At 30.4% G+C, this 16,563-nt stretch overlaps 2 protein-coding genes, 1 long non-coding RNA gene and 1 pseudogene across 3 annotated transcripts; 2 read left to right on the top strand and 2 right to left on the bottom strand.

Moving 5' to 3' along the window:
• The first annotated feature begins 1,265 nt into the window (after positions 1-1,265).
• On the top strand, positions 1,266-5,736 carry LOC121211182 (beta-glucosidase 13-like; annotated as a pseudogene).
• On the bottom strand, positions 3,266-4,655 carry LOC121211183 (uncharacterized). Its single transcript, XR_005906537.1, has 3 exons — positions 4,503-4,655; positions 4,003-4,082; positions 3,266-3,862 (listed from the first exon to the last, which is right to left on the bottom strand). It is a non-coding gene; the product is annotated as an uncharacterized lncRNA (long non-coding RNA).
• LOC107942312 (myosin IB heavy chain) lies at positions 5,526-7,720 on the bottom strand. The gene is made up of 4 exons (XM_016875962.2): positions 7,319-7,720; positions 6,641-6,959; positions 5,909-5,967; positions 5,526-5,827 (listed from the first exon to the last, which is right to left on the bottom strand). Exons 1-4 carry the CDS (start codon positions 7,530-7,532, stop codon positions 5,796-5,798), a joined length of 624 nt encoding a protein of 207 aa, XP_016731451.1. The 5' UTR covers positions 7,533-7,720; the 3' UTR covers positions 5,526-5,795.
• Positions 7,721-10,245: 2,525 nt separating this feature from the next.
• LOC107942309 (ubiquitin-conjugating enzyme E2 28) lies at positions 10,246-13,917 on the top strand. Its single transcript, XM_016875955.2, has 5 exons — positions 10,246-10,606; positions 10,693-10,770; positions 12,246-12,373; positions 13,002-13,106; positions 13,329-13,917. The coding sequence occupies exons 2-5, from the start codon at positions 10,701-10,703 to the stop codon at positions 13,470-13,472; spliced, it is 447 nt and encodes a 148-aa protein (XP_016731444.1). The 5' UTR covers positions 10,246-10,606; positions 10,693-10,700; the 3' UTR covers positions 13,473-13,917.
• Positions 13,918-16,563: the final 2,646 nt, after the last annotated feature.

Below are 16,563 nucleotides of genomic sequence, written 5' to 3'. Positions count from 1 at the left end.
TAACACGATCATGGCCTCTTCTTTGATTAAAGTGTTCTTTGGTCTTTGATTAAAGTGTTCTTTGGTCTTTGATTACGACAAAAGGGAGTAAATTAATTGTTTAATTTTGTTGCGTGATTTTTTTATATTATTTGAAATAAAATTTATAAATTGATAATTCCACGAAATTAGTTAAATTAATGCATAATTTTTTATAATTTTTAAAATGTAAAATTTAAATTTTCTATCATAAATTTTAGGATGAAAAAGTACATCGGTAAATGACTCACGGTGAAGAAATCATCAGTAAAAGGTATTAAAATAATGAGTAGAAAATTGCCGGCAAGAGTTTTACTAACCAAAAGACCGTTAGTATAAATCAGAAGATGCATACCGGTGAAAATTTACCGTGCTAAAATTTTATATCGGCACACTATTATAGCATTGACGTATACTTCGTCACAATATCCCATTTGACAACATATATATATATATTGTTTTATATTGACGATTTTTATATTTATAGTGATAATATTTTATCCATTAATAAATGCTTTTTTGTTTTGTAAAGTAATTTTTTTATAAAAGTAAAATAAATTTGAAAATGTATAAAACTATGTTTATATTTTATATTTTGATATTAAATTTTTTAAAATATTAATTATTTTAGAATAATTTATATTAATGTTAATTTATTTTAAAATATTTAATATTAAAATAATACAAAAATTTATCATGGTTTCAATATTAATATTAATATATTATATTATTAATAATTTATTACATGTTTTTTATTTTATATATTTTTAAGTTAATTTATTTTTAATGTTAGTACTGCAAATATTATATATTTTTAGTAATTTTATATTTATCTTTGCTCTACTTTAATCAATGAATATAATTAATTTTTATTATATTTAAAATCTATAAATTTAATTTGATAAATGTTATTAATATGTGTTTTAACTATATTTTAAGCTTAACAATTTAATATTATAACATTAAAAGTTGATTTGATTAAGTAAAATATTAAAATAAAAAGATAATTTATTTAAAATCAACTTTATATTTGATATATAAAAATTTTTAAGGAAAAATTTAAACAAAATGCATGAATAACTTAAAATTAAAAGACAAGGAGTAAAAGAGTAATTTATCCAAATTATCAATAATTACTTCAAATGTATAGTACCATGTGTCAAGAAACTTTAATGGAACATTATTATTTATTTCCTTTTTTAATATCATGTTGCCATATATATATATTTATATGATTAGCAGTATTTAGTAGTTGAGAGGGATACGACAAATGGGAATGAAGGGGGCGTTGTTGCTGTGCTTGCTGGTGCTAATGGTAGCCATGGATGGTGCAATAGCAAGTCATAAATGGAGGCCATTTAACCGAAGCTGTTTTCCACCTGGTTTTATTTTCGGTGCTGGGTCGGCTGCTTACCAGGTACCTCTCCAACCCCTATTAGTTAATTAGTTATATATTAAGACTAAGAATTAAATTGGAATTAAATTGGATCAGCAGATTGAAATGATTAGATCCAAAAATAATTGTTCAAAATAAGGGGTTGAACTAGTTGAATAGATGGCTTTCTATATATTTTTTAAATAACTTATTTAATAAAACTGGACAGACCAATCAGATTGAGAATTGATATCTGACTGGTTTGATCATCAATCAGATTTTGAAAACCTTAATTTTAATCTTTAATTGAGTTTGTATAACAAATTAATCATATGGTTGTTAGAACCGAACTCACTGGTTAAATTGAAACTCGATACAATAAAATTAAAGGAAGAATAAACCGGTATAAAATCGATTGAACCAAGTAAAAAGCGAGTTAAAAACACTTTGAACTAAATTTATGTTAATTTAAATATTTAATTTTGTTATAATTTGTAAAACTGGTGTTTAATTTTTTTAAAAAAAATTAGATACCTAAGTTGAAAAAGTGGTACAGGGATGATTATTATTATTAATTCCTTGCTCATTTCGTTATTGCAGATCGAAGGAGCAGCTCTTGAAGATGGAAAAGGACCAAGTGTATGGGACATTCTCGTTAGAAAACATCCAGGTTCACTAATTTTTCATGTTACGACTTAAAAACTTAAAATAAATTATTAATTATTTGAAATAAATTCAAATTAATACTCCATATTCAATACCAAATATAGAATGCAATAAAAGTTCAAAAAGCAGAAAATTGAGGTGAGGTTTTTTTAGACCAAAGTTCAAGTTTTTATATTGAAAATAACAATTTAAGCATGAAAAATAATAAATTAATAAAATTCAATTGAATATATATATGCGCAATGACATTGAAAACACTATCAGGATTTTCAATAATAATATCCCTTTCATTACCAAATATCTCTCAAAAAAAAAAAACTATCTATAAAATATGTCCTTTGTTTTTACGGGAATAATATATGCCAAATTTTATCAAAATTTTTAGAGAAAATTTTAAATTTCTCTGCTGCTGTTTAGTGTTTTGAATTGATAGTGGGTTTGCTTTATGTCTTTTCATTTACCCACAAAGCTGCCGAGAGTTATTGCTTTGCTTTATGTTTTCTTTTGTGTGTTACAGCTAAGGGTGGATATTTACTTTCCTGTTTTGCCCTCACTCTGTATTTGGTTTTTCTTTATTGAAAATCAAACTCTCGGTATTTATATCCAATAATAATAATAATAATATATGCTAAATAATTTTCATAAAATAAATGTCCATTATAATTAATTACAATTTATTTTATTGAAAATTCTAAATTTGGCTAATTATGACAGAAAGAATTGTTGATAGAAGTACAGGAGATGTTGCAGTTGATTTTTATCACCGTTACAAGGTTTGTTGTCCAATAAAATATTATTTAATTATTTAGATTTATATTAACATTTTTGGCCATTATATCGTCTAACAAAAATCACTTAATTTAATGCTCTACAGGAAGATATTATGCTTATGAAAAAATTGGTTTGGATTCCTTCAGATTCTCCATTTCATGGACTAGAATTTTACCCAGTAAGATCATTCTTTTTAATCTACCCATTTTGATTTTAATTATTTTAATATTAAAATTGAAATTTATGGTCTTTATTTTGCAGCGGGGAAACTTAGTGGCGGGATAAACCGATTGGGTGTCCAATTTTACAACAATCTCATAGATGATCTTCTTGCCAATGGTTTAAAGCCCTTTGTCACTTTACTCCATTTTGATCATCCCCAAGCTCTTGAAGATGAATATGGTGGATTTTCAAGTCCCAAAATTGTGTAAGTTCTTTAATCTCCTTCAAAATATATCGAGAATTGATAGGTTTTTTTTATTAAAGTCCACAAAGCACAAATATTGTCTTTTTTTGTGGGTAGACATGAGCACGCAACACACTATTTGTCTTATCTCACACTCAATAAGGTGCTCTCACTTTTTAAACCCACCACCTCTTTAGGCTACTTTTTTATACACTTAGGTTCTCAAATTCTCAACAAAGTTGAAAAAACAGAACTCCGAAAACAACATCATATATGTTAAGAAGCCTATCGGCTCCAAACAAAAGTCAAAATCCCTTAACAATATGTATTCTCTTAATCATTTCAAATAAAATGGTGGATTTTTCATTTAATCTAAAATATTTTAGTTCAACATCTATATATTAAAAAGAGAGATTAATTTGTTTTTCTTTCCTTGACCGGGATGACTTTGTAGATTATGTTGATTTTTGCTTTAAAACATTTGGGGATCGAGTCAAGCACTGGGTGACTATGAATGAACCCAATGGGTGGAGCTTAGGCCTTGCCACTGGCTTACCTCCCTCTTCAACCCAGTCTTATATCTTAGCCCATCATTTTATTCTTTCCCATGCAGCTGCCGTCAATCTCTATAGAAAGAAATACCAGGTTCGAATCCGATTTTAAATAAATAAAAATGAAGGGCAAAAGTGAATCATCTACATATAATAGAACCCCCCTAATAGTGATCGAAAGTGCAGGCATCTCAAAAGGGAAAAATTGGAATCACCTTAGTAACCACTTGGTTTGAACCAAAATTTGATACAACCGCGGACCGCAAGGCAGCTTCCAGGGCTCGGGATTTCCATTCTGGATGGTGAATCGAAAAGAATACTAGATCCGTTATTCATGTTACTTTTCGTGTTATAATCGTATTTAAGGTGTTGCAAATGAAAATTTCGACTCGCTGATAACTCGTGCCAAATTTTGTGTAGGTTTATGGATCCAGTAATATATGGTGAGTATCCAAAGAGCATGCAATCATTGGTAGGAAATAGACTGCCCAAATTCACTGAAGCAGAGTCAAAGCTGTTAAAAGGGTCAATTGATTTCCTTGGTGCAAATTACTACACCACTAACTATGCAGAAAATGGTCCATCGAATACTCCCTTCCTACCTACTGATGCCGGAGTAAATCTCACAAGTATGCTAATGACTTTCCAATCCACAGCTTATTATCTTATTATATTTGAACCCTAAAATAAAACACTTCCATCATCATTAACATACCTTTTGGTTCTTGCAGCTGAGAAGAATGGAGTTCCGATCGGCACACCCGTAAGTTCTTGCAGCCGAGAAAAAAAAACTTTTCCCCCTGTTTCTGCCTTCTTCAAACAGCCATTTTGATGACCAAAATATTGGTGTCAATAATTTTGCAGACTGATGTGAGCTGGCTTTTCAATTATCCAAAGGGTTTGAGAGACCTTCTGCTATATTTAAAGAAGAAATATAACAGTCCGACCATTTACATTACAGAGAATGGTTAGCCACATTGCCTGAGTCTTTAATCTTGAGTTAAGATATGCTCTAAGTCCCTATACTTTTTATACATTTGGAATTTAATCCCTCTACTTTTTGGATTTTAAAATGCAAGTTTGATTATTAACATCATTAAAATTCTTATGTTAAATTCATTGGTATGATGTTTTGAAATAAAATAAAAAGACATTACAATGAACATGAATTTAACAAAAGAATTATAACAGTGGTAACAATTGAACACAAAATTTGAAATCTGAAAAGAAGAGGGACTAAATTCCAAATGTTTGAGTACAGGGACTTGGAGTACATTTTAACCTATTTTTTTTTCATGCATTTGAACCAATAAGCTATTTTATTTATTGATTATTCGGTGCACGGGTGGCTGAAGCAAAAAATGCTTCATTGACGGTAAAAGAGGCACTCAAAGATAGCACCAGGATTAGATACCTTGACGGCCACTTAAAGTGCCTTCTAAAAGCAATTCAGTGAGTACTTAGAACAAAATTTACTCAATTCATAAATCAACTTTAGCTTTACCTTAACTTATTGCTGAATTCAATGTTTTTTTAACTTTTTGGCAGGGAGGGTGTTAACATGAAGGGTCACTACATGTGGGCGTTTTTGGATGACTTCGAATGGACTTCTGGATATACTCTTAGGTTCGGGTTCACATACACTGATTACAAGAACAACTTGAGAAGATACCTTAAATATTCAGCTTATTGGTTCAAGAAGTTTTTCCTTAATTAACAACAACAATGTCACAATGGATTGCAACACAACAGAATAATAGTATTACTTCATTAATGCTACGCAAAGGAGACCATCTTCTATTGTGACAATTTCTACCTAGTATGGAGATATCACACATGCAAAGAGTTTATACAACCATTTTTCTCACATAAAAATTACAAAACAATACATTAAAGTGGACAAGAATATGGTACATACTTTTGGGGGTGGCCTCCAAGCTGAGCAGAACCTTCCACAAAGTGCGATGAGTCCATTTCACCTTTAGATTTTGACGAGTGCAATTTCTACTTATTTCTTCACAATTCTTGTCCTAACACTCCCTGAGATTTGCATAAATGTGCATGTTTCAGTGACACATAAAACCAGTATTCTACAAGTGTTAAGTGCATCATGTCACGTACCTTCGGCTTCCTCAAACTGAACTTCCTTAACGAGGTCAGCTGAAGCATTATATTCAAACCTAACAAAAGAATATAACGTTTAATAAAACCAGGGAAATGTTACCTTCAAATGGAAGATTAAAAGATCAAATTGCAAAAAAGGAAAGATGTCCCTTCTTAACAACTAAACCAACTATTATTATGCAGGATATTTTTCGCCAACTAGAAGCTTGATGTAAATGAAATTTAGGCCACTAACTCATGCCATCCTAGAAATGGCATCTATAAGCAAAAATATAGCAGATATCTAACAACTATAAAGGGTCTTAGGCTAAATTATATCTTCTAGAGGTAAAACATCCCTCTCTTTGTTAGTAAAGTTCTGGGTGCCTCTTTGCTTCTAAAGCAGATATGCTCTATCTTCTCTATTTCCTCTTCAACAAGAACATTGATTCTTGTCGGTGAATGATCTCAACAACTAATATTTAACCATTTTCAACATGATTCACAGACATGGAAGCTTTGGAGATACCAATGCACATATCAAGAAATGAATGAAATAACAAATAAAAGACCCCGAATTGAAGGCCCCAATCAACCAGTTATACTAGAATACAAAGGTGTTTGCATAATGTTAATAAATTTTATCTACATTGAGCACAATCATGTTAGTTCAAAACAAAGCTTAACGATTGAATCAAAGCAACAAACAAATTGAAACACGCCAATAGCAGTTGAATCGATAACTAATACCTATTTGAAAAATCCACCTCAAGTTCATATTCAGAAGCATTCTTGGTAGCATCGACCAAGACGGTAACAATTTCAGTTTTGCGAGTACTAGCCATTAGTAAATCATATTCCGTCGGAACGATAATTGCAAAGAAATTATCGCTTAGTTCACTCAAACATATCTTATCTACAGCGGCTAAAGCTATCCGACGCTTAAGCGTACCGGTGTCAGGGTCAACCAAGTAAACCGCAAAATCAGTCACCATAAGAATCCGCCGTTTCATCTTTCCCGTTGAAGTGAACTTCAGAACTTTATCAGCAAAGAAAACTTGCTTGTCACCTGCAGGTTTTATATCATTTTATTCTTAGATCGAAGCGCTAAAATCAAATAAGAATAAGAAACAACCTTCCTCAAATTATGATCTAGATTTTAAATTGATTCGAACTTCAACACAGACCAATAAAATCCTAAAAGATCCTATCAATTCAGTCAAGCTATTAGACTAAATTCCTGTGTGCCTTAGCTTAGATCTTACATATTAAAAAAGAAAGAAAGTATTAACAATGTTTTTCAAGCAAGAACAGGCATTCACAATCTGATCATATCAAATACGAACTGAGATTTAACGCTTATATTGAACAATAGCACCTGATTGATATGATATTTAACGCTGCAAGTAACAAAAAGAGTTAAATAACCTTGTTTTTGCAAAATCTTCATTAAGTAAGGACGGGAGGGGATATCCATGTAGTCTCCTTTATATTCATGACGGCGGGAGGCTTTTCGTCGGACTTTAACTCCCATAAAGGGCTCCTGATCTTCCGTCACGTTGCTATCCGACGGCCTCAATCGCATCCTGATGTCTTCTTGTCGTTCATCGTCGTCGAACTTGGGGGCATCGGAATCGTTCATTTGGACTCGCCGTTGCAGGTTGTGGTGATTCTTTTTCGGTCAGGGCGAGTCCAAATCCGGAGCAATGTTTGGCTTTTGGGAAAGGGAGAGAAGTGGTGGCGGTCCTGGCGGAGCTAGAGGCTAGCTTTGTTCGGGTGTGCATATTACCGATTCCGCATTTGAGGGAATGTCTCGGTAGAAATGGCATTGAATCAGAGCCGTCGGATGTTCAGATTCTTTATTATCGACGGTCTAAATTTACTTTTAATGAATAAATCTTAAAATTATTAGTCCTACGTTGGTAAAAATAATTAATTATCTGATTGTATTTCATTTATTTTATTTAAAAAATAGGTAAATTAATTTCTATAAATTATATTAAAAAATAAATTCATCATTTATCTATATTCCGGTTTGTTTACTCTACTAAAATATATCAATTTACTCACTCTACAATAGCTATATGTTCCGTTTAGGAATATGGATTTAGATTTTATTTATTGGGTAAATTGTAGAAATAAAATGCATGTAGATAAAATTCTTGAGATTCAACATAATGTATATCATAAAAAGTATAAAAACATGAATTTGTCAAATCTAATTTTTTTTTTAAGAATTTCAAATTTATTATTAAATAGATATTTATTAAATCTTAGGATTTGAGAAATTATTATTGTGGCATTTTCAACCCGTTCAGTACTTAATTTACACTATTTTTAAAAAACTAAATTCTAATTCTAAAATCTTACTTCTCAAATGTTACTTTAAAAAATTCATTTAATTATACTATTAAAAATTGTTATGTCTAAAGGAATAATCAAACAGTGACATATGGGATATCACATGTACTTCGTGCTGATGTATAGAGACCAATTTTTAATTGTAGAAATGAATTATTTTTTAAAAAAATAACCAATTTGCTATCTAATCTAACGTGTATGGACTAATTTGTCTATTTTTTTTAGTAAAAGAGACTAAATGTAATCTAACTTCTAGTATAAAGATCTCTATGATATTTTTATTGTCTATATTATGACATGCACCAACATTTGGGTGTAATAAAAAATATAATAAAAATATTTAAGAAATAAATTTATCTTAAAAATAATAAAAATTGTGAATAATTTTATTAATTAAGACAAAAATAATATCAAGACAAAAACAAAACACTCTATTAATTAACTATTTGATATGAACTTATAATCTATTCACGAGGTTGTTTTGATCATACGATAAATACTACAATGAGGCTTTATTCTCTCATCACTCACTTTTTTAATATTATGACATTGTTAAGTATAATTTTATTTTATACTAATTTATAATTTCATTATTTATTTAAATTTAAAATTTTCCATTTTCCCGGCTGCCCCCTGAATTCGTCTGGTGGGACTTGCATTGTTCTCGAAGATCTTTTGTAATTTCTATCAAGCATTTTCAACGGAAAAAAAAATGATTCCAAGTTCCTAATGGTCCAATGTCTCCATTTCTAAATAAAAACGGTCCAATATAAATACATGCATATATTCTTCTTATTTTTTAAGTCGAAATCCAATATTCTTCCAATTCTACTTTTGGTATTTTCTTTGCTATAAAAAAATGCTTTTCTTTTTCTTTTTCTAAACAATAAATATGTTGAATTGTGTAATTTAACTCGTACTCTCAAACTCGATTAGTGATTTTGTAAATAGTAAAGTAATATAAATAACTTTAAAAAAGCATAAAGAGTAGAATAAATTTATTAAATAAATAAAAATATAATGAATAGAAATAGCAAAGTTGATTAAATCTTCGCTAAGCTCATGTTGTTGTAATTGTAATAAATTATAAGAATGTGGGTTCAACCGTCTTTAAATTATAAGAGAGTTATTTATAAAAGTAAGCATTGTATAAATAAAAAAAGGTAAATTATATTTAATGTCACTGAACTATTAATAAGTTTACATTTTGATTATCGAACTTAAAAAAGTTATAAAATATTTATTGGACTATTCAAAAGTTTTTATTTAAGTATGTTGTAATTTTTTTTTAAAGTTTGGCTAACGAGCTCCAAGCAATGATTCGATAATTAATACAATAGATTAGTACCCATTGACGAGTAGAAGAATATATCTTAGATCTAAGTTGATGGAACCATCAGTGTCAGAGATTAGAAAAGAAAGTCATTTGGATTTTGATTTAAAAATTCGTGACATTCAAAGTTATTTTATGAAAAAAATAAACTATAGAAGAGGAGGGAATGAGAGATTTCGATTAGTGGAGACGATACGAATAGAGAATGTCATACAATAACGATTTTTACAACCCAATAACTTAAATAAAAACTTTCGGATAGTTTAATAATCATTTTGTAACTTTTTAAAAATAAGTGATCAAAACATAAATTTACTAATAGTTTAGTAACCTTGGTGTAGTTTACCCATAAAAAAACAATCATTTTGGAAGTAGTGTTGTAATTATTGACTTCATTGATAGTTATCCCTTGGGCCACAGGGTCTTAGTCTTTCCCACACAAAACTCACGGGTTTTGACCCAGACGGCCAGACCAAGCCAACTCAATCGACAAAACGCGTTCGAGACCGGATCCAATCACAAATCGAGGAACCCGAAAGCGACACTCATGTTTAAAAAAGACTCGTGCCTGTTTCGTTTTTTCCCCGAACGACCACGGGCAACGCGTTTAGTCAGTTTAAAGAATCTCATTTTCCAACGTAAAAAAAAAAAAAGATAGAGGAAAAGGAATAAAAGAAAAAGGAAACACAGAAAACCAGAATAATAAATAAACGGACTTAAGTCACTGGCAACTTTCGGCTAAGATGGTGTGATCTTTCATTTTTAAAAGTATGGGACCCACACACAAAGCCAATCAGAGACTATCAATAGAGCTCGGTCCACCCGTATATAATATACCGCCACTACACCTTATTATAAATTCTCCTCTCATTTGTTTTTGTTTTTCTGCTCTTCCCCATATTAAAAGCCTGCCTTCTTCTTCTTCGATTAATATTTCTCTTCTCTAATCCACCTAAAGCTCCTTCAAGTTTTCGAAAAACACAATATATTTAAAAAAGAATAACTAAAAGCACCTTTTTGAGGTTCGATCTGTTCGATTTCTTGCATTTGATTGTTCATTTTTTGCGTTGTTTTGATTTTTTTTTTGTCAATGGTGAATGGATCGTAGGTTTTGAGATGGCATCAAAGCGGATCTTGAAGGAATTGAAAGATTTGCAGAAGGACCCTCCTACATCATGCAGTGCTGGTATAAAATATATATATACGCCTATAAACTCATTCTTTTCGTTATGTCTTTTTATTATCTTTTTTCTTGTATTGATGTATTTAATCTTTGTGTAAGACGATAGATTTCTAGAGGTATATATATTTTTTATTTGAATGGGTGATTACAAATGACCGGTTTGATGTAATTATCAGTTATTTTTGCAGCGGAAAATGATAGATTATTAGTAATGTTTGTTTGTGATTATATTGAAAGGATCTAATTTTGATGTCTTGTTGTTATAATGCTCGTGTGAGAAGACAGTTCTTGGTATTTATGTTTTGGGATTTAAAATAGGATTCAAATTCTATAATTATCAGTAATTTTTTACTCAAAAGATGTTAAATTATCTATAATGTTTATTTGTGATTATTGGAAATGATTGTAATTTCATGTTTTTGATATAATTTTTAGTGATTTTTTTTTTGCAACAAAAATGTTATATTATTAGTTACGTTTACTGGTGATTATTTAGAAAATGGTTGTAACTTTGTCAGCCAACATATGGATTTGGACGGCTGAGTTAAGTTTGTATTCTGCCTCGTAGTGGCTTCTATTCGTCAATTTGTAGTCTTTTTAGAACCAATAAATTGTAGCATCGAAAAAGAACCAAAATAATTGTAAAATGTTAAGCATTGATAAAAAATAGTTTACATTACAGTATGCTCAAATGAAACTTTTCATGAATTAAATGTGTTAAACTTGGAATTGCTCATTTTTTATATTCGGTCTTAAGAGTCATTGTTTATAACATGTCTAATCTATGGTTGTGTTCGAAACTTGTATAAAGATAGCATTTCATCATGCGGTGGCATTATTAATTAAAGTCTTTTACTTTGGAGTTCAGTAGTGGAAGGAAGGAAAAAGACTTCATTCGGTTTTTCCATGTTTGGTATTTTTCTCCTTTTGGTATATTAAGAGATTAAGAGGAACGAACATGAAAACCATAATATTCATTATTGTGTCAGCTAATTCTTGACCCTATCTGTGCAAGATAGGCATGACGGGGTAAACGATGAAGGAGACCCTTACTTCATTTAAATGTAGTATATGATCATATTCGAGTGCAAATGTTTTAATTTTTGGAGTGTAAATCAATTTGATGAACTGTAGTTCCGAAACCAGGTCTGTTGTCTAATTGATTGGGACTATCCTTCCTGAGGAATCCCAAGGTTTTTTGACTGATTTGTTACGTGCCTTCAAAGTAGCATTTTTTTTTCTTTCTGATTTTATGAATTTATACAGTTTTCTAGGTATGCACTTATCACCATTTTGCTTGTAATTACATATTTGACATTGAGTCCCTCATCTGCATGTTCATGATATTTCTTATTGCTCTCGTATGCTGCTTATGCTGATGTTTTTCGGTAATTGGTTGTAGTATCTACAAGTGCTCAAGGAGTATCGTTGAGCTTTATTACTTATATATCGATCATTGATTATTTGACAATTTGCAGGTCCTGTTGCTGAAGACATGTTTCATTGGCAGGCCACAATCATGGGTCCACCAGACAGTCCCTATTCTGGGGGTGTTTTCCTAGTGACTATTCATTTTCCTCCGGATTATCCCTTTAAGCCTCCCAAGGTACTTTTTATATGTAAATTTTGTTTACCATTAGATGCAGGTGTTTACTCTTGACATTTGCAAGGGCACGTAATTTCTCTGTTGTTTCAATGCTTTAAAACACTGATCATTTACTTCTATTCTGTGTTGGGTAGCAACCTTTACGGTCCAGTTTATTTAAAATATCCTGCCCACATTCATCTCTCATTCCATTTTTATCAATATTGGAAGAAATTAACGATTGCTTTTTTGTAGATACTCCTTGCATTACTTGTTTCATACTAGATTAAATTGCACATGGAAGCATAATAGAAATCTTCATTGTCATTTTACTTGCCAAATGCTGGTCTGCCTAATGGCTTGACTGCAGAGAATGAAAAATACAATACATAACAAAATTGGAGTGCTGTTGAGAGGCCATAAATATTCCCATAAGCTTGAAACGGTATAAAATATATGTAAAATGAAAATTGATGTTGCTCTGCATTGGTACAATCCCTTTTTTATTTGTCTGACCGTTCTTAATGTAAGAAGTGGTTTAACCCAAAATTATCAAGGCTAAAAGTTATACAGGTTGTTTATTGCTTCCTTTTCTCTCTTATTTCCATCTCTCTTAAAGGGTTTTTCCAAAATGATAATGAATTTGCAGGTGGCATTTAGAACAAAGGTATTCCACCCCAATATTAACAGCAACGGAAGCATTTGCCTAGACATCTTGAAGGAGCAATGGAGTCCTGCACTAACAATTTCCAAGGTAGTCTATTTTCTGAACACCTCATATTCATGTTCGGTTTATCAACCGTTGATAAAAACAGTTCCAACCTCAGTGATGATCAAATCATAATACCTACTGAATTGAAAAGTTAACCGCCCGAACACAAACCCGGTCGTTTGGCACACAATTTATTAGTCTGAGTATTATGTTTCATCTTTTCAACTGGTTAAACTTTTTTCCTTCATTATTATGTTCTCTCAGGTATTGCTATCAATCTGCTCTTTGCTTACGGACCCAAATCCCGATGATCCATTGGTGCCGGAGATTGCTCACATGTACAAGGCCGACAAAAGCAAGTACGAGACAACTGCAAGGAGCTGGACCCAGAAGTATGCTATGGGCTGAAACAAGCTCACCGTACTTGGGGGTAGGCCCTATGTTTTTCTTATATAGTATATATATTTATTTTGGTTTATCAGTTCTATCTGGAAAAAAAATCTGTTCTGTCACTTCAATTTCTAAGGCTAAAAATTGGACTAAGCTTGTCCATAAAGCGGCCTTAAAGAAGAAAACGCAAAAAAGCTGCTTTTGCTATTGTTGTATGGATAATGCAACCTTGGAACGAAGAAGCTTGTTGTGCCCCTGAATCTGAAAATGTCCACTATTCTCCCTTAAAATCGACATTCAAAATCCTAATATTGGCATTTACAATGCAATTAAATAATGTTATACCAAATTTTTATTTAGTTTTTATATTCAAATGTGACTTGAATAAAAATAGAATGTAAAGGGCCACCATAGTCGACTGAAGATGGCTGCTTCAAGGCTATATAAGTTTTATTTCTGCCAATTTTTTTTTTGTTTTCAGATTTTCTTTGCCATTTACAATATACGGGGTTGTGAATTGTGATGCATTTTTCTCTACTTGTAACCCCATTAACCAATACACTATGAGAAGTATCATGACTGAAATTAAAATTTGCCTGGTTTAGTTCATTGGTTTTTAAATTTAAAAAAAATTGTAATTATGTGTAGCATTTTTTTTAAAAAAATTACTACTTAAATAGAAAATTAAAAAAAAAGTTCAAAAATTATTAACTTTTGAAGTTTTGAATCCAATATCTAACGTAAATTGAATTCAATAAAATCAAAATCAACATCATGATTTAAATCAGTTTTCGATTTTCTATGATATCCCTTTTTTCCGGTCTAGTTAAATATCGTTTCGATTTTCTTCCTTCAAACAGGCCAATAATGTAAGGTAGACGTGGTTAAAGATTTCGACTAAATCCAAAATAGATAATAGGCCTGTCTTGCCACTAAGACCAGCCCATTGTAGGGCCGATTCCTCCGTCCACTGTTCATTGTGCAATTCTCGTTGCAATATTTGCATTGTTGTATTGAGTGCTCTGTAGGTATTGGCCCTACACTGTATATACGTGTATTGAAGGGAGGCCACGTACAAATCAAATTTGATTGACAATTATATTTATACATCTGAATTATCTATCCCAATGAATATGTTTTAAGTTGAATTTTTATACTTTTATCTCAATACGGAAATCTTAATTTAGACATAGTTTATCTTAGAATAATTTTTAAAAAAATTTACATATGTCGTAATTGAAGTTAGACATAAATTTGGACATAATATACGTATAATTCATGCTAGTTAAGACATAAATTTAACACTTAAAATCATAACTTTATGAATAAATTAACGTTTCTTTTTTATTTTATGTCATTTAGGTTCTTTCTTTGATAATTTTTATGTCCGTTTTTATAATTTTTGTTTATAATTTATAATTACTCTTTTTAATAATATAGTTTCGAAAATTTAAAGTTTATTTTTTGAAATTACTATATTCAATACTTATTAAATAGATGATTAAAATTCTTAATAAAATACCATATCTTTCTCGCAATTAAATCGTGTAATAAATAGAAACCGATCCAATTTCATTTATTATGTCGTACACCATCCACAAATACCATTCTACTATGGAATTAACGTGGATCCTTCATCCTTCCCACTTTCACCGAGAAGAAAAATAAAATAAAATACTAGTGTGGTGGGTGTAGTGTTTAGCAAGTGACCATAGGAACGAAAAAAAAACCAAGTCAAATATATCGGCAGATCATTAAATGAAGCTGCCTTTGTCTGTTGAACACCTCATGCCATGACTCAGCCTTTAAAATTCCCACCCCTCTTCCTCCTTCCTCCAGGTTTAAAATAACACCTCTCAACACCGGATCGGCATAAACATGTCCCATGCTATCCCCACTTTTTGCATTCATGGGACGTTCCACAAGTCTGCTAATCCTAATACCTAAAATTAGAGTTTTTACATAAAATTTTGGATTCTAGTTTTGTAGATGAAAACGAAGAACGTTGAAAAGGTTTTATTTTTTATTTCAAAATCAACTCAACTCAATTTTTGATATTAATAAAAATTCAATGTGATTACATGAGGTTTTGATTTACACCAAAGGGAGGTTCTTTAAAGTTCCTGGCATTAATATTATTAGTAAAAATTGAAGTTTTGAGATGTTTGAATATTTACGTTTGAGTTTAATCATCTATATATATTATATATGTGTTCTCTCTTAAATTATTTTGAATATATTTCGATATTAAATTTATTATTTTTTAACGAAAAATATAAACTAAAAATCAAAATATATTCTAATTTGTATAGTAGGTGTAATTTTTTCTTTCATTTTAAAAATTAAAATTGTTAATATTTTATCTGTCATTGTCTTTTAGTTAATAGACTCATCATTATTTTTTACAGAATTAATTTATTGACTCAAATTTATACTTATTAATGATGAAATATGTATTGAAAATAATGAAAAGGAGGCCTAGCCTATTTATTGAGTGGAGTGAACATTTTCAGTAACGGTTCTATCACAATTCACCAAGTCAGCGAGCCAACAACACCCAGAAAGATTCTAAGTAACCTTGGGGAAAGTAGTGTTGCCTGGGAATGCACCCATCTTTTAATATTAAAAATAATTTTTAAAAAAATAACAATTCTTATTCAAAATTTAAAAATAAAAATCAATTCATTGAACTTTACGTGCATGGTTTAAAAATCTTAGGGTCGGATTTGATTGCATTAAAAATTGTGATTTGTTCTCTCATTCAATTTTGTAGTATGTATAAAAGTATGGATTTGATTCTATCATTTAACAACTCCATCAAGATATTTGAGAAATAAATGTTATTTGAGTCAGATCGGATTAAGTAATCAAATTGATTGAATTGAGAACTCGTTAGAGTATCGGTCTGAAAAAGTTTTAAATCGATTGAATTGAAAATCAGTTTAACTAGATTAAAAAATTAATTTTAATTTATTTATTTAATTAAATCATCCTGATTGATCAAAATAGGTTGGTTGATTGGACCGAAGAATCAATGACTTGACTGGTTCAACAACTAATCCGATTCTAACAAACTTGTAGAACTTTCATTAATATGAAGAGAATGTAT

The sequence above is a fragment of the Gossypium hirsutum genome, chromosome A12 (genome assembly GCF_007990345.1).
Source record: "Gossypium hirsutum isolate 1008001.06 chromosome A12, Gossypium_hirsutum_v2.1, whole genome shotgun sequence".
NCBI classification, from domain to species: domain Eukaryota; kingdom Viridiplantae; phylum Streptophyta; class Magnoliopsida; order Malvales; family Malvaceae; genus Gossypium; species Gossypium hirsutum.
Note: the sequence above shows the minus strand (reverse complement) of the source record. Positions and strands in the feature narration are given on the sequence as shown.

Coding starts and splice junctions, on each gene's coding strand:
- LOC107942312 (XM_016875962.2), bottom strand. CDS start 7,532: ATGAACGATTCCGATGCCCCCAAGTTCGACGACGATGAACGACAAGAA. Junction 6,960..7,318: donor GAAGATTTTGCAAAAACAAG/GTTATTTAACTC, acceptor TAAAACCTGCAG/GTGACAAGCAAGTTTTCTTT. Junction 5,828..5,908: donor TCAGTTTGAGGAAGCCGAAG/GTACGTGACATG, acceptor TGCAAATCTCAG/GGAGTGTTAGGACAAGAATT.
- LOC107942309 (XM_016875955.2), top strand. CDS start 10,701: ATGGCATCAAAGCGGATCTTGAAGGAATTGAAAGATTTGCAGAAGGAC. Junction 10,771..12,245: donor TCCTACATCATGCAGTGCTG/GTATAAAATATA, acceptor GACAATTTGCAG/GTCCTGTTGCTGAAGACATG. Junction 12,374..13,001: donor ATCCCTTTAAGCCTCCCAAG/GTACTTTTTATA, acceptor ATGAATTTGCAG/GTGGCATTTAGAACAAAGGT.